We start from the raw sequence: 23,953 nt of genomic DNA on the forward strand, positions 1-23,953 counted from the left end.
CCTTCCTTCCTTCCTTCCTTCCTTCCTTCCTTCCTTCCTATTACTTATCTGTGACAGAGCACAAGTGGGTTGGAGGGGGAGAGGGAGAAGGAGAAGCAGATTCCCTGCTGAGCAGGGATCCTGATATGGCACGGGATTGCAGGACCCTGAGATCGTGACCAGAGCTGAAGGCAGATGCTTAATGACTTAGCCACCCAGGTGCCACAATGGAAAACAAAGGGAAGCCAGAAAAAAAAAGTAGTATATGAAAGATTTCTGTGGAAAAGAGTTAAAGGCCAAGAACATTCTGTATTTTGCTGGATAGGTAACTTCCTCTAAATGACATGATCTTCATATTTAAAAGTAAGTGGGAAATAATAATCCCTAGGCTCTAGCAAAACCCTTCAAGATGTTAAGAGTTTTAATGATTTATTACTTTAATGGTTTTGAAGGTTTTTTGGAATAAATTGTTAATGGGATAGAACATAGAAGTTTTTCGAAAAGTATGTATGTGAAGTTGGGACGTATATACTATGGTCTCTGTATTCAAGTGTCTATTTTCCAAATTAAGTACATAGCTCTTTTTAAAATAGATGAGGGTATCAGAAAAATGACTGAGTAGTCCTTATTCAGAAAAGTGGAAAAAATAAAGTTTAATAACAAGAAAAACTTTCATTTAATTAGTACTCACTTTGTTCCAGACATTGTTCTAAAGGCTTCATGTATTAGAACAGTTAATCCTCTCAAAAACCCAGTGAGTTATTTTTTTTTAATATTTTATTCATTTATTCATGCGAGACACAGAAAGAGAAAGAGGCAGAGACATGACAGAGGGAGAAGCAGGCTCCATGCAGGGAGCCCGACGTGGGACTCAACCCTGGGGCTCCAGGATCAGGCCCTGGATTGAAGGCGGTGCTTAACTGCTGAGCCACTGCTGCCCCAAACCCATTTAATAGATGAAATAGATAAACCTCCATTTAATAGACGAAAAAACTGAGAAAAGGTACTTGCCCAAAGAGCCAGGCTTTGAACCTAGAAAGTTCCAAAGCCTGTGTTCTTAATGATTAAACTATAGAGGAAATCATTTTAAGCACTTTCCCCAACTCCAGGCCCCATTAAGTTATATATTTTACATGAATTCTTTCTCTTTAAATAACAAGCTCCAGCCCTATTTTTCTTTCTTTTTTTTTTATTTAAGATTTTATTTATTTATGAGAGACACACAGAGAGAGAAAGGCAGAGACACAGGCAGAGGGAGAAGCAGGCTCCACGCAGGGAGCCCAATGTGGGACCCAATCCCAGGACTCCAGAATCACACCCTGGGGTGAAGGCAGCACCAAACCTCTGACCCACCCAGGGATCCCTCCAGTCCTACTTTTCTATACTATTACCACAAGTTTGGAGAGAGGACAAGTCGGTAGATCCACATAGTATCAACCTTACCTCAAGGTTTGGAGACAAACCATAAGAGATTCTTTTTTTTTTTTTAAGATTTATTTATTTATTCATGAGAGAGGCAGAGAAAGAGATAGGCAGAGGGAGGGCTCCTTGCAGAGAGCCCAATGCAGGACTCGATCCTAGATCCCGGGATCACGCCCTGAACTGAAGGCAGACGCTCAAGAGCTGAGCCATCTAGGCATCCCACAATAAGAGACTCTTAACTCCAGGAAACAGGGTTGCTGGAGGGGAACTGGAAGGGGGATGGGGTAACTGGGTGCTTGGCATTAAGGAGGGCACTTGATGCAATGAGCACAGTGTGTTAATATGCAACTGATGAATCACTGAACTCTACTTCTGAAACTAATAATATGTTAATTTAATTTAATTAACAATAACAATTAAATTAATTTAATTTAATTTCAATAAAATAAAATATTTTTTAAAGTGTTAAGTAAACTCTGTTTTTTTTTTTAAAGATTATTTATTTAGTTATATGACAGATTGAGAGAGCACACAAGCAGTGGGAGGGGCAGGCAGAGGGAGAGGGCTCTTCCCTGCCGAGCAAGAAGCGCAAGAACCCCAATGTACGGCTCCATCCCAGGACCCCAGGATCATGACCTGAGCCAAAGGCAGACGCTTAACTAGCTGATCCACCTAGGCGCCCCTGGATTTTTATTTTTATTTTTATTTTAATTCCAGCTAGTTGACATACAGTGTTATATTAGTTTCAGGTATAGAGTATAGTGATTCATCAATTCCATATATCACTACTTTGGGTTATTTTTTTTTTTAAGGTTTTTTTTTTTTTTTTTTTAAGTTTTCTTTACTTAAGGAATCTCTACACCCAATATGTGGTTTGAACTCATGACCCCAAGATCTAGAGTCACATGCTCTTCTAACCAAGCCTTGGGTTATATATTTTTAATCTAAAAATACTCTTGTTTCAAGCACACTTGACTATAAGCTCCTTATAATTTCCCAAGAATCAATTCAGTTACAGAAAAAGATTGCTAGGGAAAATTTATTCAAATATATTTTAAAGTGCTTACTGTATGCTGGGCACAGTGCTAGACATTGAAAATTTTATTTTTTTAATTTTTTTTAAAGATTTTATTTATTTATTCATAGAGATGCAGAGAGAGAGAGAGAGAGGCAGAGACACAGGCAGAGGGAGAAGCAGGCTCCATGCAGAGAGCCCGACGCGATGCGGGACTCGATCCAGGGTCTCCAGATCACGCCCTGGGCTACAGGCGGTGCTAAACCGCTGCGCCACCAGGGCTGCCCAAAAATTTTAAAATAATATGATCCTTCAATCTGGTATGGGAAGGATTACAGTGATGTGCTTTCTACTTTTGTTGTGACAGGTGTTCCAGGATTTGGGGACTGAAGTATTATCTGGAGCTGCTAAAGGCTACAACATATGCCTTTTTGCCTATGGGCAGACAGGCTCTGGGAAGACATATACCATGTTGGGGACCCCAGTGAGTATTGGTATTGGAATATGATCTCTTTCTCTTGCCATCGCAAGCCTGAATTTCACACTGTCCTTGCTACTGAGAGATAGAATGTGGATTTAGTAGTTAGTCAACTTTAATAAGATTTAATGGGCTCTTTTCTGTATTAAAAATGGGTTTCTCAACCCTTTAATAGAAAGGTGAACTTTGAATAATTAGATCCTCTTTATTCAAGCCTGAGGAACCTTAGAATTGTACAACTCTCTTTGATGAAGTAGACCTTGTCAGTCTTTCTGAATTTCTCATATCATTTCCAAGTTCATCACTTGAAGCTTTTTGACACTTTTGGTGTGGACAGACCCCAGACTGAATCTGAAGTGTTGCTTTAGGGCTGTGCAGAAATGGGGCTATATGTGTTAGATCTGAGCATTGGAAGAAGCAAGGGAACCAGCTGCTGGGATGGAGCTTTAAAAAGTGTGAGATTTATGAGAGCCTTATTTTGTCATGGAAAATTGGGAAAGTAGAGGTCCTTCAGTATACCTCTTTGTTTTGGATTTAGAAGTACTTGGTGAGTTGAACTCATGGGGCAGATGACAACACTATGCAGGGACATTCTCTGGGACACTTTTCCTCCCTGCTACCTTGTGCTCAGCTCATTGCTTACTTATGTCCATGTTGAGTATGATTTTACATATTTGAAATTAAAAGAAGAAAATACCCACTAAACCAGGGGTATAAAACCTTTAATCTATGTACAAGTTAGCAGTGGATCCAAGATGAAAAAATCCAAATTATTAATCCAAAATTATCCAAATAATTTTTTCCTACTAAATGTGTAAATACCCATGTGTTCTAGTTCTTCTGTATGTATAGGGATAGAAGGTTGGGGAGGGACCACAGTTGTAAATAGGTTTATCCAAGAAGGATGTAACCGTTATTGCATGAAAGCTCAGATCTGGGTTTGTTAGCTTTCCCCCTCTTCCTTCTTATGATGGTATTCTGCCTCTCAGCTGGTACATTCCTCTGTGAATGTCTCCTGAGAGCCAGGCAAATAGAGTCTTCTGTATACCACCAGTAAAACTGCCTAAAGTGCTGAGGCTAGCTCAGGAAGCCCATGTGCCCATCCTCTGCCAATAACCTTGGTTCCTGGGTGTTGGGGGAGCTTCACTGTGAGTGAACAGTAATACTTTCCTTTCTTCTGTTCTCCAGACCTCTGTTGGGCTGACACCACGGATATGTGAGGTATAGACTCTATTTTGACTAGATCTTCTCAAAGTAGACCTTCTTTGTACACTCCCTTCAGTAAAACTCCAACCCTATGGTTTGTGCAGGGTCTCTTCATCAGGGAGGAGGACTATGCCCCACTGCCTTCCTCTTGCAGGATAAAAGTAAGGTAAGAACCTTTCAGGCTCTGAGGCCTAAAATACTTTCATTTCCACTCCAAATTCTAGCAGGTTCAGCTGTCCTCTCTTTGCTTCAGGAGTCATCCAGAGGAATGGAAAAAGCCACAGCAGAAATATTTTGCAGTATGAGGAGATGAGGAACACATTTTGATCTTTGGGTTGTAGGAAAATTAATTCCTATCTCTAGGCTTAACAAACAGGTGTTTTCTGTGAACCGACTTTCTCTGGCTGTCTGGTTTCCTTTTCTTCACTTTCCTTATGGTTTATTACCAGCTTTTGGACTTTCTCTTCCAGCTCTGGCTGCGTTGTTCTTTGGGTCAGCAGTTCCTAAGCTCTAGTTCCAAGACAGCGCTGGTTACTCCAATATGAGGTTTTAATCAATCTATAGTGGAAATGTTGGTGCAAGGTTACCAACTGACCTTCATTTTCTGTATTCTATTTTTTTGGTATTCAATGTCCTTTTAAAAAGCATGAGACGTAATTCACATACCATAAAATTCATGCTTGCGGAATTTATATAGTTTGGTAGTTTCTTTTGTTTTGGTGTTTTGTTTTATTTGGTATTTACAGGGTTGTCCAGTCATCCTTATTATCTAATTCCAGAATTTTCATCACCCCAAAAAGAATAAGTGCCCTTTTAAAAAATTAAATGATAGTAAACAGTGTATATACATTTTTTAAGCTTGCAAAGTAAAAATTTGCAAGCTTATATGTATGTGTATACATGCACATGTATATAAATTTTTTTATCATCAGTGAAATCTGGGAACCACTATTCTGAGAAACATCTGGGCTCCTTGTGTCCAAATCTGAGAAGGTTAAGGAGAAACATTTTATAAGAAGAGTGTGCATAGAGTTCAGCTGAGCTGGAGCATTTTTTTTTTTTTTTTTGAATGGCCACTGGCTTCATAGGCAAACATCTGTGTTCTGATGAGGAAAACCTTTTTGTGAGAAGTTTGTTTTCTTACTTAACAAAATCTTTGCTGATTTTAATTAAGAATTGTAGCTATGTTATTATTTTAAAAAGGAATAAAATGCCCGCAGTACCTATAAGGGCATATCTTAACAGAATCCCAGTGTATAAAACAGGTAAAATGAAAACTATCCTATTTAAATTAGGGGTAGGGACCAGAATATTTCTCATTTAGCTTTCCTCATTGCTAAGCAGTGGCCTTCACAGAACAATAAAAGCTGAAAGATCATGTTTGAAAATCACTTAAGAAACAAGCCTGTAGACTCTGTGGTCTGGTAGCCTGCAGTATAGGCTGGTGGCAGCATACCCCAAAATCATGCTGAAGTAGCCTCTTGAAGGCTAAAGTTGAATCAGAACTGACATTGTAAACCTAAAACTGAAGTGATGACAGCTAAGGCGGCAACACAATTGTGCACATGTAGAAGGAGACTCAAGGGGGGAACCTTGGCAAAGTCAAGGTCTTAGAGTGTCAGAAGTAGAACTAGATCAAGAATTAGGGTCTTCTGATTTTTGGTTTCATGTTTTCCCAACTTTTTTTCAAATCTAAAAATGTCACCATTTTTCAGAATTACATTTTGAAAAGATGCCACCATTTTCCACATTCTGTTTATATACCTTGTTCTACATGTCTCTAGTTTCCTGGAAATCTATAATGAACGAGTGCGGGATCTACTGAAGCAATCTGATAAAAAAAAGTCCTACTCTCTGCGGGTCAGAGAGCACCCAGAGTTGGGGCCCTATGTACAAGGTGAGCCACTGTGGTCTTGAAGTTCTGAGACCAAACTGAATTTCCTAATGGTCAGTGATTCATTCAACAAATGTGTAATGAAACATACTATGTACCAGTTACTGCACTAGATGCTGGATAAGTAACGATAAATAGAAAAGACAGTCTTGCCCTCACAGGCAGACCTATAGTCTTGTGATGGTAAGGCAGAAAATAAACATTTGTAAGTTGTGATAAAGACTAATAAAAAAAACAGATTTTATGATGGAAAAGAACAATGGGCAGTATAGGTAGTCCATCTGTATAGTGTGGTCAGGAAATGCTTCTTTGAAGAGATTCAGGATTTTTTTAAAGATTATTTATTTGAGAAATAGTGTGTGTACATGTATATGTGCAAGTGAGGGGAGGAGCAGAGGGAGTAGGAGAGAGGGAATCCTTAAGCAGACTCCCCGGTGAGTGTGGAGTCCAACAAGGGCTCCAACCCAGTACCTGAGATCATGACCTGAGCTGAAATCAAGATCCAGCCATTTAACGGACTGAGCTCTAGAGGTGCCCCTAAAAGGACCAAGTTTTTTTTTTTTAATTTTCCAATCTATGGCAAACTAATATTTGATAAAATAAAGATGAATTATGAGAAAAAGGAAAAAGATATCTTAATTACGAGCCCAAATTCTTCTTACAAATTTAAATTTAATTTAATTTAATTTAATTTAAAAGATAAAAAAGTCACTCTGTAACATTGTTATAAAATTTGCTAATATTCTCAATTTCTATATCTATCTCATAGATAATAATAGTTTGAGAACTGGCCCTGGTCTTTGGGCCAGCTTTGAGAAACTGCCATAGCAGATTAAGGGAATTCTTTTTTTCCCCTAGGTTTCTGAGAGTTTTTGTTTTTTAACTTTGAAGCATATTAAACTTTTTAATAAATTTCAAGTACAGTATAAAGAACTTTTTTCTTGAACCATTAGAGAGTGAACTGCCAATCTAATGACCCATCTCCCCTGATTATCTTAGGGTATCTTCCTTCCATTCTTCCAAACAGTAATGTTTTCTTGTACAATTATAACACAACCACCAAAATCAGGAACTTAACTTTGGCATGTTAATACCATCTAAGTGTTAGAGCCAAGTTAACTTTTCCCAGTTGTCCTAGTAATTGCCCATTTGAGAGTCATGTGTTGCATTTAGTTAAGGTGTCTCTCTGGTATTCTTTGGCCTGGACAGTTTCTTTGGTCTTTCTTTAACTTTCATGAACTTGACAACCATCAAGTGGTATACAACTTTGATATGTCCCATTATTCATGACTTTCAAGGTGATATCTGCCAGTTTTCTTCACTCTAAAGTTGCTATTTTCCTTATGTAATCAAGTATTTGTGGGGCAGTGCTGTGAAATCATGTACATACATACTCCATCTTCATCCAATTTTCAATTTATTTATGTCAGTATAGATTAATGCTTATCTGTTCAATGAATTATCTTTTGTTACTGTGATTTTTTTTTTAATTTTCATGCTCAAATTATTCCAGATTTAGTCAGTGGAATCCCTTTCAAGCCCACTTCTGTAACATTTTGACATATCACGGTTATTCTTTGAGCACCTCCTTATTTTCTGGAATAGAGGTGTTCCAGGTGTTCCATCTTCTTCTTTCTTTGCTTCAGTCTTGGAATCAGCCATTTATTTTTATTTTTATTTATCAGCCCTGTTCATTTTTACTGGAGAGTAGTATTTACAAGCTGAAGCTAAGGTCTAGGTGTTAGGTGTGCCTGTTGTTATCGATGTTACCAATTGTCCCTTTGAGTGGACAGAGCTAGGTAATTGGTGCTCACACCAGTACCTCTAATTGCAGTCCAGCACAGCATAGTTCATTCTTGATTTCTCCCTTTTTGTATTTGTAATTCCTTTTTTAAAAATTTTTTAAAAAAAGATTTATTTTTTTGAGAGAGAGAATGCAAGTGAAAGGAGGGGCAGAGGAAGAGGGAGAGAGAATCTCAAGCAGACTTCCCTCTGAACATGGAGCCCAACATGGAGCTTGATCCTACAACTGTACCTGAGTGGAAACCAAGAGTAGGATGCCCACCTGACTGAGCCACCCAGGCACCCCTGTAGTTCTTTTACTTAACATGGGAAATACTTCTTTGATCTGCTCTCCTACATGTAATCAGCCTCCTTGCCATTGATGTCGGCTCTCTCATGTGGCTGCCCACCTTACCTGGCTATGCTGAGACACCCTCTGCTGGGCCCTTCACCACACTTCCAGCACTCTAGGTGGGGCTACCTATCCTTTAGCTCCCCACTCACTATGCAGGTAAATTCTGTACCCCTCTTGGTTTTTGTATCCCTTTGCTGGGCTACCTCTCCACTCTGACATGGAAGCCCTTGGTCACTTGGCCAGTCTCTCTGTGGGGATCCCCTTCTCACCTTGAGTTGGCTCTGACTTCCAATGGCAGGCCATCCCTGCATGTGGCCAGCCTCCTAACCAGGCCTGGACTGCCTCCATTAGGATGCTCTCCTCAGCCCCCTTGGGCTCTGACTTTCTGGGCCAGGCTACCACACATGTGGTCACCCTCCTCACCCAGCTCTCTTGCCAGGCCTTCCTTTTGTGTGGATACCCTTTCCACCCTACTCAGGCTTAGTCTCAGCCATATTAGGCAACCCCTATGTGGATGCCCTCTCCCTCCTTTCAGGCTCTTCACCCTGCTCTGCATCACTGTAGCCCCTCAACCTCATGGGTAGCCTGCCATTTTCTGTTCCACTTGATAACTTTCGGACTAAATTGTGCAGGGAAGGGAAATAGGATGCTAAAAATGTTTTAATAAAATTACTGGTTTTTACAAATGCTTTTTTTTTTAAAGATTTTATTTATTTATTCATGAGAAACACAGACAAAGAGGAGAGAGAGAGAGGCAGAGACACAGGCAGAGGGAGAAGCAGGCTCCATGCGGGGAGCCCGACATGGGACTTGATCCCAGGTCTCCAGGATCAGGCCCTGGGCTGAAGGCGGCACTAAACCACTGAGCCACCCGGGCTGCCCTACAAATGCTTTTCTATATAGCATGTGACTTTTGTCCTTTATTCTGCTAATGTGGTTAATTATACTGATTTTTAATTAATTAAGTTAATTAACTGATTTAATTAAACTGCTTGTTTTGTTTTTTTCCCTAAAGAAAAAAAAGTACTTAAAAAAAATTTTTTTTCTAAAGATGAGGAAATACTTCTTAAAAAATTCTTTTATTTAAATTCAATGTAGTTAACATACAGTGTATTACTAGTTTCAGGGGTAGAATTTAGTGGTTTATCAGTTTCATATAACACCCTGTTCTCTTTGCATCCAGTGCCCTCCTTAATGCCTGTCACCCATTTACCCCATCCCCCCACCCACCTCTCCTCTAGCAATCCTCACCTTGTTTCCTAAAGTTAAGAATTGCTTATGATTTGTCTCCCTGTTTTTATCTTATTTTTCCTTCCCTTCCTCTATGTTCATCTGTTTTTTTCCCTTAAAATACACATATGAGTGAAATAACATGGTATTTGTCTTTCTCTGACTGACTTATTTCACTTAGTATGATACCCTCTAGTTTCATCCACATCGCTGCAAATGGCAAGATTTTATTCTTTTTGATAGCTGAGTAATATTCGTGTGTGTGTGTGTGTAAACCACATCTTCTTTATCCATATAATGATTGATTTTTGAATATTACAGCAATCTTGAATTCCTGGAATAGACCCGACTTAGTTGTGATATATTATCCTTTTTATATGTTGCTGGATTTGGGTTTCTGATGCTTTATTTGGGCTTATTGCATCTATGTTCAAGAGTGAAATTAATCATCCTCCTTATCCTTTTCCTTCTCTTCCTCCTCTACTACTTCCTCTTCTTCCTACTCCTCTGCTTCTCCGTCCTTAGGTTTAGGTATAAACATTGTGTTTGTTTCTTGAAATGAGCTGAGAGATACTCTCTTTCTATTTTCTGAAAGATTTTTTATAAGATTGAAGTTATTTCCTCCTGAAATACTTGGTAGAATTTTCTGGCAAAGCCATCTGCATCTGGAAGACTTTTTTGTGAGAAAGTTTAAAATTATAGATTTGCTTTCTTTCAGATACTCTATTTATTGAATCAGTTTTGGTAGATTGTATTTTTCTCTTCTTTTTTTTTCTTGAGAGAGAGAGAGAGGGTACCCACATGAAATGGGGGTGGGGGGAGAAGGAGGGAAAATCCCAAGCAGGCTTCATGCCCAGTACAGAGCCAGATGGGAGGCTTGATCCCACAACCTTGAGATCATGACCTGAGTGGAAATAAAAAATTGGATGTTTAACCGACTGAGCCACCAAGACGCCTCAGTAGATTGTATTTTTCTAAGAAAAATCTGTTCCCTCTAAATTTTAAAAATCCATTTTCATGAAGTGTAATATTCTCTTACACTTTATATATAAGAGATCATTTTAAATGTAGGACTTCTGTGGAGTGCCTGACTGGCTCTGTCATTAGAGCTTGTGACTCTTGGTCTCATGGTTGTGAGTTCAAGCCCCACTTAGAATCTTTTTTTTTTTTTTTCATTATTAACATTGGTTATCTATACCTTTTCTCTTTTATTCTTATTCAGTTTAAGAATTTATTTATTTTGTCTTTTCAAAGAATCAACTTTTGGCTTTGTAGATTCCCTCTATTGTAAGTTTATTTTTTATTTATTAGTTGTCTATATTTTTATTTAATATTTATTCATTTTTATATTTTATACCTCCTGGTTTTTTTAGTCGAATTAGGTTTTGTTTAGCTATTGTAAGTAGATGTTTAGCTTGTGGTTTTTCAACCTTTCTTCTTGTATATTTACAGCTATAAATTTCTCTGGGTAACTGTGGCTTTAGCTGCATTGCCCATGTTTTAATGTCTAGTATCTTTATCATTATTCAGATTAAAACATGTATAATTTCTATTATGATTTCTTTTGTGATCTATAAGTTATTTAGAAATGTTTCTTAATTTTCATACATTTGGAAGATTTTCTTATTTGTTCATTAATTCTCTCTTTTTCTTTGTCTTTTTCTCTTTTTTCCTTCCTTCCCTCCTTCCCTCCTTTCTTCCTTTCCTCCTTCCTTTCTACCCTCCCTCATTCCCTCCTTCCTTCCTTCTTTTCTCCACACCCAATGTGGGGCTACAACTCACTACTCTGAGATCAAGAGATGCAAGCTCTGCTGACTGAGCCGGCCAGGTGCCCCTCTAGGTGTCCAGTTTAATAGAATTACCTTGTAGGGGATCCCTGGGTGGCTCAGCAGTTTAGTGCCTGCCTTCAGCTCAGGACATGATCCTGGAGTCCTGGGATCGAGTCCCACATCAGGCTCCCTGCATGGAGCCTGCTTCTTCCTCTGTGTCTTTGCCCCCCCGCCCCCCATGAATGAATGAATGAATGAATGAATGAATGAATAAATAAATAAATAAATAAATAAATAAATAAATAAATAAAATCTTTAAAAAATTGCCTGTATTCAGAGAACAGCTCTCTTTATGATTTCATTTAAAAAACATGTATAGCAAAATAAATAAATAAAATAAAAAATAAAAATAAAAAACATGTATAGCAGTTTGGTTTGTGGCCTAGCATATGTTTAATTCTAGTAAATATTGTGATTTAAAATAATGTGTGTAACATGCAGTAGTTGAGCATAGTATTTATGTAATACTATTTATCAAGTTTGCTGCTTTCATCATTTAAATCTTTTATAACCCTATTAATCTTTTTTGGGGGGCTTGTTTTATCAGATACTAAGACAAGTTAAAATTTCCTGCTATGACTATAGATGTCTTTTTCTCCTTTTAGTTCTGTCAATTTTTGTTTTATATATATATTAGAAACATTTCCTCTTTTTTTGGTTTTATTTTGAGGCTTATTATTTGTATATAAAACTAGAATTATTAAATCTTCCTGATGAACCCTTTTATCATTGTGAAGGATTGTTCTTCATCTCTAGTAATTTTTTTTTAAGATTTTATTTATTTATTCATGAGAGACACAGGCAGAGGGAGAAGCAGGCTCCATGCGGGGAGCCCGACTTGGGCCTCAATCCTGGGTCTCCAGGATCAGGCCCTGGGCTGAAGGCAGCGCTAAACCGCTGAGCCACCCGGGCTGCCCTCTAGTAATGTTTTTGCCCTAAAGTCTGCTTGACTTGGTCAGACATACTATAGCTACACCTGTCTTTTGGTTAGTATTTGCATTTTTATCTTTTTCATGCTTTCAATATTTCTGTACATGTTTTAGATGCATTTCTTACTAAAATATTTATTTGGCTTTTGCTTTATGTAGCATCACACTTTTGATCTTTTGAGTATTGTGGGTCTGTTTATTTTTAATGTAATTACTAGTTTTATTTAGGTTTAAATCTATTACCGTGTGCTTTTTCCTTACATTGTCTGTTTTATGTTCCTTTTTCTCTAATGTCTTTTGGGTTAAAATTTTTTTCAAAGATTTATTTTATTTGAGAGAGAGCATGAGAAGGAGGGGCAGAGAGAGTCTTACACAGACTCCACGCTGAGTGTGGAATCTTATGTAGAGCTCAGTCTCAAGACCTGAGATCATGACCTGAGCTGAAACCAAGAGTCCAGTGCTTAACCGCTTAACTGACTGCACCACCCAAGTGCCCCCTTTTGGGTTAATTTTTAAAAATTCGTATTTCTCCTCTGATAGCTTACTATTTTTATGTTGTCTTACTATTATTTTAGTAGTCCCTCTAAAGATTACATGAATCATTGAATGATTACATGAATCATTGAATTAAAGTTTAGTATTAGTTGGTACTTTTACTTCTTCCTAGATAATGAGAGAACCTTAGAAGACTTGAACTCCATTTATCCTTCTTACATGCCATTTTTGTGGCTCTATTTTTTTTTTTTGTAATAAGATAACAGCCTTACATTTTATCTGGGATTTTCCCCTCAGCCTTAAGAATAATCTTTAGTTTTTCCTCTAGTGTGGATCTGCTACGGACAAATTCTCATTTTCAGTTGGTTGAAATTTTTCTTTCTTTGCTTTTCCCTCCCTCCCTCCCTTACTTCCTTTTCAAGATTTTATTTATTTATTCATGAGAGAGAGAGTGAGAGAGGCAGAGACATAGGCAGAGGGAGAAGCAGGCTCCCTTTGGGGAACTGGATGCGGGACTTGATCCCAGCACCCCAGGATCACGACCTGAGCCAAAGGCAGACGGTCAACCATTGAACCACCCTGGTGCCTCTATTTCTTTATTCTTGAGGAGGATTTCGTGGAGTATAGAATTTTAAGTTGTCTTTTTTTTTTGTACTGTTTAAAATGTATTCCATTGTCTTCTGCCTTCCATTGTTTCTTTTGAGAAATAATCTCTCAATAATTTCTGAATTTTTCTCTTTGTTTTTGGTTTTCAGCAGTTTATCATTAAGTACCTAAAATCTACCTAGGGTAGATTTTGAGATGTTTGTGTTTGTATGTATACATGCACATGCATGGCACACTCGCATGTACTGGGCTTCTTGAATCTGATTTAACGCTTCTTTATCAGGAACTCAGCAGATGAGTGTCTGCTTTTGGGATCAGGGCTCTCTCTCTCTCTCTCTCTCTCTCTCTCTCATGAATAAATAAAATCTTTTTAAAAAATAATGCCTCTTGATCAACTGTGGACATTTTTTAGCCATTATTTGTTGTCATAATTGCTTTTACTCTTTGCTTTTGTAACTCCACTTACAGATGTGTTAGGCCTATTTCCTATATATGCTGATTCTTACCCTCTCTTCTCTGTTTTTTACATTTTGTCTTTCTGTGCTTTATTTTGGATATATGATTCTGACCTTTCTGTCCGCCATTTTTTTCAACTGTGTCTAACCTCCTATTAAATGTAGATATTGAATACTTATTTTCACTTTATTATTATTATTTTTTTAAATTTTTATTTATTTATGATAGTCACAGAGAGAGAGAGAGAGAGAGAGAGAGAGGCAGAGACATAGGCAGAGGGAGAAGCAGGCTCCATGCACCGGGAGCCCGATGTGGGATTCGATTCCGGGTCTCCAGGATCGCGCCCTGGGCCAAAGGCAGGCGCCAAACCGCTGTGCCACCCAGGGATCCCCTCACTTTATTATTTTTTTATTTCCCAGATCTCCATTTGATTCTTTCATTATAGCTTCCAATTTTCTCTGAAATTTTGTAATCTTGTTTTTCAGTTTCATGAAAATAGTAAGCAGATTTACTTTAAAGTTACCGTAACCCCAATATCTGAATTTTTCTTGCATCTCTATTGTCTATTATTTTTGCTGGTTTTCATTTATTTATTGCCAAGTATACTTGAATGTTTGATATGTTATAATTTTGTGCCAGATGGCATTTGCTAAATTGTTTAGAGTAATAATTTAGAGGTCCAGGACAATGGTATCTTGCTCTACAGAAGACATATTTGTTTGCACCAAGTTTATCTACAAGCTAGTGATCCAGAATTACCTCAGTCCAATTTAAGGTTTGAGAATATTCTCAAAGCTGAACTGTAATCCCTTCAAGAGTTCTTTCCTTTTTTTTTTTTAAGAGATGGAGGGGTGGCCGAGGGAAAGAGAAAATCTGAAGCAGGTGCGAGGCTCAGCTGAGCCACTCAGGCGCCCCCAAAGGCTGTTTACTTCTAACAACCTTATTCTTATGTTCTAGCCCTTTGGGTTTCCAACTCAAGTAGAGTTCTATAGGGCAACTCTGTATAGACTCTGGACTACAGAGTCTACTGTAGTCTACTACAGTAGTAGTAGTCTGTAGTCTACTACAGTCTGTATCTTCCTAGACCTGTGAGGCTGTGTCACCTATCCCAAATGACTTCAGAGGAAAAGTGTCCCCAGATGTTGGCCTCATTTTTCTGGGCTTCCATCTTCCCCCAATATATGGGCTGGAAAATTTTTACTATCTGGTTATCCCTCTGTGCCTAAAAGCTTATGTCTTTAATATTTTGTCTAGATTTTTCTAATAGTTTTTACTGGAAGGATCAATTTGTGTTATCTCATTTGTCATTATCAAAAGCAGAAAGTCTTGGGACGTCTGGGTGGCTCAGCAGTTGAGCGCCTGCCTTCGGCTCAGGGCATGATCCTGGAGTTCTGGGCTCGAGTCCCACATTGGGCTCCTACATGGAGCCCGCTTCTCCTCCCTCTGCCTATGTTTCTGCCTTTCTCTGTGTCTCTTTAAATAAATGAATCTAAATTTATTTATCTAAATAAATAAAATCTTTAAAAAAAAAAACAGAAAGTCTCCATCCTTGGTTAAAGTTTTTAAAACTCTTTGGGACTCCTGTGTGGCTCTTTTGGTTAAGCGCCCAACTCTTGGTTTTGACTCAGGTCATGATCTCAGGGTCGTGAGATTGGGCCCCACCACATTGGGCTCCATGCTCAGTGAGGAGTCTTTTAGGGGTCCTGTCCTGTTGCCTCTCCCTCCTTCTTTCTAAAATAATAAATAAATCTTAAAAACATTTTAAAACTCTTTTTATTATAGAGACTTTTGAGCATACACCAAAAATAGGCTAATTGTCAGCATTTTTTGGATAAATGAAATAGGATAGAATAAAATAGAATGAAAAAAAATAGGCTAATATAATGAACACTCTATACCCATTACCCAGTTAAAATAACCACTAACCCTTGGCCATTTCTGCTCTATCTATATTCCTCTCCACTTTTCTTCATCTTATGTTGTTTTGAGGCAAATTACAGATGTCACATCAATTCATCTATATGTTAGTACATAGCCCTAAAAGATAAGGAATGATTTTTATTATATATTTATTTATTTGTTTATTTATTTATTTATTTAAAGAGTTTATATACTTATTCATGAGAGAGACAGAGAGAGAGGCAGAGACAGGCAGAGGGAGAAGCAAGCTCCCTGTGAGGAGCCTGATAAGGAATGATTTTTTAAAAACATAACTGCAAAACTATTAGAACATCTAAATAATAACTTTTAAATTTGTTTTATTTCATTTTAAATTTTATTATTTTAATTTTTTTAAAGATTTTATTTATTCATTTATGAAAGACACATAGAGAGAGAGGCAGAGACACAGGCAGAGGGAGAAGCAGCCTCCATGCATGGAGCCTAATGTGGGACCTGATCCTGGGACTCCAGGATCACGCCCTGAACCAAAGGCAGATGCTCAACCTCTGAGCCACCCAGGCATCCCTATTTTTAATTTTCATCTTATTTAAATTCAATTAATGTATAATGTATCATTAGTTTCAGTTGTTGAATTTATTATTATTATTATTTTTAAAGATGTATTTATTTATTCATTCAGAGAGAGCAAGAGAGAGGCAGAGACACAGGCAGAGGGAGAAGCAGGCTCCACGCAGGGAGCCCTACATGGGACTTGATCCGGGTCTCCAGGATCACACCCCAGGCTGCAGGCGGCGCCAAACCGCTGTGCCACTGGGGCTGCCCTGTTGAATTTATTTTTAAAATTTTATATCCAGTATAGCTAACATACAGTGTTATATTAGTTTCAGGTGTGAAATACGGTGATTCAACAATTCTACACATTATTCATTGCCCATCATGTTAAGGAACTCTTAATCCCCATCACCTATTTCACCTGTCCCCCACTCACCTCCCCTCCGATAACCATCAGTTCTCTAGATGAGCAGTTAAGAGTCCGTTTTTCTTTTCTTTTTTTTTCTTTGTTGATTTGTTTTGTTTCTTAAATTCCACATGAGTGAAATAATATGGTATTTGTCTTTTTCTGACTTATTTCACTAAGTGTTATACTCTCTAGTCCCATCCATATTATTGTAAATGGCAAGATTTCATTCCTATTTATGGCTGAGTAATATTACATTATATATGTCTATATTGTATATCTGTATCACAGTTTCTTTGTTCATCTATCAATGGACACTCGGCTGCTTCCATATTTTGGCTCTTGTGAATAATGCTGCTATAAACATAGAGGTGCATATATCTTTTCAAATTAGAGTTTTCATATTCTTTTGGGTAAATAGTGGAATTACTGGACCATATGGTAGTTCTGTTTTTAATTTTGTGAGGAATCTCCATTTTGGCTTCCACAGTGGTTGCACTAGTTTGCATTCTTGCTTACAGTATGTGAGGGTTCCCTTCTCGCTGCATTCTCGCCAACATTTGTTGTTTCTTGTGTTTTTTTATTTTAGCCACATTTTACCTCATTGTGGTTTTAACAATAATTTCTCATTATAAAGAAATCTACTCAGTGTTGAAATTGCTTTGCTAATTCCTAGCGTAATTCAGTAATGAGCCAACAAAGTTAGTTTGTTCTGTATCTCTGATTCATTTGTGAAGGAATGTTTTGACTTGATCAGTAACCACTCATAAACACTTACTTTCGTGTCCTAAGCTCCTCTTCATCTACGTGAAGCCTACTCATTCTGTAGTGACTAAATTCAAGTCTCACTTCCTCCATGGAGCCTGCCCTGGCCACTCCTCTGACTGCCTTAGCATTTATTATCTCTTCTACTCTGGTGGCATTTGGCCATATTATGTTATATAGTGTAATTTATGACTGTAAATTGTGATTGGATAGGGACATGTGTATTGTATGTTTTGCATGCCAAATTGAGTCTGCCATCTTTTGGGGCACGTAGCATCTGTTTACCTCAGCAATTTTGTGAGGGCCAAAGGAGGTAATATAGTAACTTTTCTTATACATATATAGCTAAATTGTAAGGAATTACCATTGTTTTTGTTGTTGTTAGTATAACCACTTTATTAATTCTGGGCTACATTCTCTGTGAGGGCAGAGACCTGTGTTTCCAGAGTCTATCATAATGCCTCATAGTAGGCTTCCAATAAGAATTTGTTGATTTAATATATTATCTTAAGGAATTTAGTCTTTCTCATGTTTGTCTATCAAATGATATAGGATAAAGTTAATGACCTACAGGAAGAAATTACACTTTACCAAAATTTTATTTTCTTTTTTCCTCCCTCACAAATCTGATAGGTTTATCTCAACATGTAGTTACCAACTATAAGCAAGTAATTCAACTCTTGGAGGAGGGAATAGCAAACAGGTAACAGGTTTAATTGTTGCTGTCCTTCTTTCAGTTTCCTTCTTCTTTCCTGTATGCTCATCTCCCTTTGGAGTATATGATTATACTTCTCACAGTAGCTTCCATCTTTACAATCAAGAGGCCTTTCTCAGAATAGTAATGTACCCAGGATAAGGGGCAGTGGCTAAGATTTTGTGCATTTCTCATTAGTAGTGAAGCTGGAGTTTGTTCTTGATATGGTAATATTAGGCAGTAAGCCCAGAGTTTTCTCTGTGTTTTGCCTTATAATATACAACTTTTGCTATTTTAACCAAAAAAAAAAAAAAAGATTCTTGCCTGCATTGTCCTCTCTGTAAGCATGATAGAAATAAGATTCAATATAGTTTTAAGTGTTTCAGAAAACCATTTTTCTTCTAGTTTTGCATACTTGTAAAGGCCACTCAAAAAAGACTGTTTTGAATCTGCTATGAATAAGCACTGTAGACTCTTCTATAAGCTATTGTAAATTGTGATAATATTCCATATTGTTAGTTACTAAGAAATACCCAGACTGTTATTAGTATATGCCTGAAAGAATAGCCTTTCTATCTGGAAAAAATGCTGGGATGTAGTCTTTTTACCCTATTAGTGGCTAGTCTAAATTAATTGACCATGAAGGAGGAACTTTAAATTTAACTTTCTGCTCCTTGGGTTTCATGGAACTATCCTGGTCTTCAGGGTACCCTGGGTTCCTTGATCTTTAAGTGTCAGGCTTCACTTTTTTATCCTTGAATCATGAGACCTGCCTTTGGAGTTTGACTCTTCAATTCTCCAGCTCCTCTGAGAACAGAAGGCAATGAGATGGTCTTAAACTGAAATATGATTGACTTAGATTTAGATAAAGGGAAGACTCTTCTGACTTTAAGGGTTAATATTGCAATGACTTTCTAAAGAAGGTTATGAATTTTACTGGCTCAAGTATGACATTGACATAATTCAAGATCTCATTTCAAATTCTTTTCTGACACTATAAGATTAATATTTAGTGTTTAATAACATTTTACTTTCTCTTTGACACTTCTCCAGCAAGCTCTCTACCTCCATTTGCCCTACTTAAATGGGTCTATTTTAGGGATATTCTTCCAGGTTGATGGCGCTCTTGTATTCCCTTTCAACTCTGATTTTTGCTTCTCTTGCTTAAAAAATGTTCTAATGTGGTTTACTATGAAGCTACACTCCCTTTTATTCTGAGATATCAGTACCTAGAATGCTGCTTTTGCCATTTTTGGACCACTCTCCTAACTAAACTGAATTAAATATGGATGTTTTAGGATTCTCACCTGTGAACCTTGGCACTAACATTTCTGTGTTCACCATGGATTCTTAAGGATTCACCATGCATAAATTATATTTATCCTAATTGTTTTCCTTTATGTACACAGAATCACAGCAGCTACTCATATTCATGAGGCCAGCAGCAGATCCCATGCCATCTTCACTATCTACTATACACAGGTTGGTTACCCCTTTATTTGCTTAGATTTCTAACTTTTCTAGTCCCTTTTGACTGCTTTCTTGTTGTCTTATTTCTTTTCCTTTCTTCATACCTTTCCATTTATAGGTCCTCTCCTGTGACCTAATATATAAGGAAGACCTACATACAGTCTACTAAGCTCTACACCAGAAAGAGTAGAGGCAGTTTAATAAAGACTAATCAAAATATCTTCAACTTATATTTTAGTTTTAACATTTCAAAGTACTTTTATATCTGTGTGATTAGTATGAGCATTTAAAACAAGAAGTAGGATTGAAATGAAAATAAACATTATAATGAAAAAGTGGTTTTACTTCTGTTATGATGGAGTGAGGAGGTCAACAAATCCTATCTCCCAAAAGCAACTATAAACTTGAACAAAACTGTCAAAATCAAAACAACCATTTCTCTGCTCTAAAAATAGACCAGAGACATATAGTAAACCAAGATATTTATTCAAGAAAACTACTTAATTACAGGTAAGAATAGTACAAATCTGTGGTGTATTGCCTTGGGCTAGTCCCATCCCTGCCTGTCTCTGTCAGTGAAGTAGTTCAATCAGGGAAAGGAAGATGGTGAAAACCATTAATTTTATTACTACCTCTGCTGGAAGAATTCACTTGATTTGGACCATTGTCAGAATGGTGCTCTTGGTGGCAAGCTAACAAGGAAACTAATGACTCCATTAGCCTGGGATTGTGGGTCTCTTTCAGGCAAGAAAAGAACTGACAGATTATTTGGGGATTTAATAGGGAGTTCTGGAAAATGATGCAGCCATAGTGGGCTTAATTAGGATCCTTACATACCTTGTATTGAACAGAACTTAAACCTAAAACTGAACTTTTATTGCATTCCCAAGCCCACACGTAGATCCATCAACAGAGAATAGAGATCTTATTGGCTTGAGGTGTTTGATTATAACTTCTGACCAGTCTTTTGCTGAACACTCAGCTCTGCAGAGGGCAGCCCCAGAAGGCCAAGCTTAGAATTAAAAATGACTAAAGGGAAAAAAATGAAGAGACCTCTTTGAATATAGTATTGCTAGGAAGGCAGATTTTCGAGATTTTTAGGCCAGAGAAACCAAACAACAACCACTACTCAAGAGGAAAAAATTCAGAATTCAGAGTTGGTACAATATATTATCTAAAATGTCTAATATTCGACCAAAAATCATTAGACATGCATAAGGCAATAAGAAAATATGACCCATGGTCGTGGAGGGGAAAAAAAAAACAGTAGAAATTGATTCTCAGTTTTCCAGATGTTTGATTTAGCATATAAAGACTTCAAAGCAACTAATGTAAGTATGTTCAAGGAGTTGAAGGAAACCATGTTTAATGAATTAAAGGAAAATATGATGCCAGTGACTCTAGGGAATTTTTATAAAATCATAAACATTGTTTTATAAAATGGGGGTCCTGGAATTGATTTTTGCAATAATGAAACAAAAAAAAATAGTGGGACTTGAGCAGATATGAGGATGGCAGAAGAATTAGCTAATGTGAACATAGATAAATGGAAATCATCCAGTTTCAAGAAGAATGAATAAAAAAAAAAAGATTAAAGAAAAATGTACAGAGCCTCACAGACCTGTTGGACCACAGCAAATGTGTTAGTATAAGTGTAATGGGGATCCCAGAAAGAGAAGAGAAAATAGGCATAAGAAAAATTTGAAAAATAGTGGCCAAAAAATTCCAAAAGTTAAAAATCATTAGTGTACAGATACAAGTATTTTAAGAACTCCAAGTAAAATAAACATAAAAAGATCCATACTTAGATACTTCATGGTAAAATTGTTGAAAAATATAAAGAAAATCTTGAATATAGCTAGAGAAAGCGGACTTATGATGTACAAGAGAACAATTACATGATTAATGACCAATTTTTCATCAAACATTGGACCCCAGAAGACAGAGTGTTGAAAGGAAATAAATAAACCAAGAATTCTATATGCATAAAAATTAACTTTCAAAGTGAAGATAAAATAAGAACAGTCCCCAGATAAAAAAGAAAAAAAAAAGAATTAATCGCTAGCAAGCCTATCTTACGAGAAAACCAAATGAAATTTTTCAGGCTGAGAGAAAGCAATATCAGTAACTTAAGTCTACAGGAAGGAGTGAAAAGTTCTGAGAATAGGAAATATGTAGGTTAATATAAAAAGCTACATAAATACATTCTTATGTTTTATCCCAATTTTATTAAAAATAAGATCGCATAAAAGAATAATTATAGTGCTATATTACATACATCACATATATATACATTGTTACACATATGGCACTAATAGCACAAAGGAATGAAGAGGAAAAGAAGATGTATTGGAGTAAAGTTTCTATGTTTATAGGAATTATGTTAGTATTATTTTGAGATTGATCATGATGAGTTGTGATGCATATTGTAATCTGTAGAGCAACCACTAAGAAAGTAACTCAAAAATATAATTCAAAAATTAGAAATGGTACACTAAAAATAACACAGAAAAGACAGTGAAGGAAGAACAGTGGTGCAAAAAAATACACGAAACATATGGAAAATAAATAGAAAAACAGGTACAATTCTGAATGCATTAATAATTACATTAAGTTGCATGAATGGATAAAAGCAAAACTCAGCTCTACACTGTCTCCAAGAAATGGTCCTTAGATTCAAAGATACATTGCACTGTTGGGGATTTACCCCAAAGATACAAATGCAATGAAACGCCGGGACACCTGCACCCCGATGTTTCTAGCAGCAATGGCCACTATAGCCAAACTGTGGAAGGAACCTCGGTGTCCAACGAAAGATGAATGGATAAAGAAGATGTGGTTTATGTATACAATGGAATATTACTCAGCTATTAGAAATGACAAATACCCACCATTTGCTTCAACGTGGATGGAACTGGAGGGTATTATGCTGAGTGAAGTAAGTCAGTCGGAGAAGGACAAACATTATATGTTCTCATTCATTTGGGGAATATAAATAATAGTGAAAGGGAAAATAAGGGAAGGGAGAAGAAATGTGTGGGAAATATCAGAAAGGGAGACAGAACGTAAAGACTGCTAACTCTGGGAAACGAACTAGGGGTGGTAGAAGGGGAGGAGGGCGGGGGGTGGGAGTGAATGGGTGACGGGCACTGGGTGTTATTCTGTATGTTAGTAAATTGAACACCAATAAAAAAAAAAAAGTAAAAAAAAAAAAGATACAAGTATATTGAAAGTTAAGGGATAGAAAAATATATACCATATATATAGTAACCATAAGAATTAGAGTATTATCTTAATGTCAGACAAAAAATAATTTTTAAGACAAATATGTACTATAGACAAAGAGGGACATTTCATAATGATAAAGAATCCATACATCAAAAAGATCTAACAGTTATAAACGTATGTGCTCCCAACAGCAGAGGTCCAAACGTATGTGCTCCCAACAGCAGAGGTCCAAAATGTAAGAAGGAAAATAACAGAACTTAAAGGAGAAATAATCAAGTCAGTTATAATAAAGATTTCAGTATTTTGCTTTCAGTAGTTGGTAGAACAACTAGGCAGAAATTAGCAAGGAAATAGAAGAATATAGAACATTATCAGCCAGTATGAACTGACATTTGAAGAACTCTTAACATCTACAGAATACATTTTTTAAGTGCACATAGACCCTTCTCCAGGGTAAACCATATACCATGTAAAGCTAAAGTATGCAATTAATAAGGTAAGTAAGTTACGGGGATATAAAGTACTATTTGATGACTAGAGTTAACAATGCTGTATTGTATATTTGAAAGTTGCTGGAAGAGTAGATCTTAAAGTTACCACAAAGGCAAAAAATTTGTAATTGTGTGAAGTGGTGGATGTTAACTTATTGTGGTAATCCTTTGGCTATATATATGTGTGTGTGTGTGTATATATATATATAACTTAATGATTTTAATCATTAATATATATTTATATATAACTTAATGATTTTATATATATAAAATCATTAAGTTATAGATCTTAAACTTACAATGGTATTTGTCAGTTACATCTCAAAACTGGAAAAAATAAATGATGGCACATTCAAATTTAAAGTTATCTACCTTAAAAAAAAAAGACACCTCAATTAATTTCATTATGTAGGACTTTAGTTGGATTCTGATTCAAAGAAACTTAAACTGAGTAGGAAACAGTGACTAGATATTTGATGCTGTAAGGAATTGTTGATAATGTCCTAGGAATACTGATTGTGATTGTGTTTTTAAGGGTCTTTGTCCTTCAGAGATGCATATTGTAATATTTACAGATGAAATTTTAGTGATGAATTGGCTTTAAAATAATGTGGGTAGGTGAAGTAAGTGGGGGTATAAGCAAAGTGAGACTGGCTACAAGTTATTATTGTTGAAGCTAGGTGACAGGTACCTGAGGATTCATTATACTATTTTTTCTACTGTTATGTATGTTTGGAATTTCTCCTAATACAGTTATTTTTGGGGTAAA

At 36.7% G+C, this 23,953-nt stretch overlaps 1 protein-coding gene across 3 annotated transcripts in view; it reads left to right on the top strand.

Moving 5' to 3' along the window:
- STARD9 (StAR related lipid transfer domain containing 9) overlaps positions 1-23,953 on the top strand; it is a 135,788-nt gene that overhangs the window by 57,801 nt on the left and 54,034 nt on the right. For all 3 annotated transcript variants that reach the window (XM_072808780.1, XM_072808781.1, XM_072808779.1), the window contains exons 4-9: positions 2,784-2,900; positions 4,083-4,115; positions 4,205-4,266; positions 5,885-5,997; positions 17,935-18,004; positions 19,405-19,477. In XM_072808780.1, coding sequence (XP_072664881.1) covers positions 2,784-2,900; positions 4,083-4,115; positions 4,205-4,266; positions 5,885-5,997; positions 17,935-18,004; positions 19,405-19,477 — 468 coding nt within the window. The remainder of the gene's footprint in view (positions 1-2,783; positions 2,901-4,082; positions 4,116-4,204; positions 4,267-5,884; positions 5,998-17,934; positions 18,005-19,404; positions 19,478-23,953) is intronic.

The sequence above is a fragment of the Canis lupus genome, chromosome 32 (assembly GCF_048164855.1).
Source record: "Canis lupus baileyi chromosome 32, mCanLup2.hap1, whole genome shotgun sequence".
In the NCBI taxonomy this organism is placed as follows: domain Eukaryota; kingdom Metazoa; phylum Chordata; class Mammalia; order Carnivora; family Canidae; genus Canis; species Canis lupus.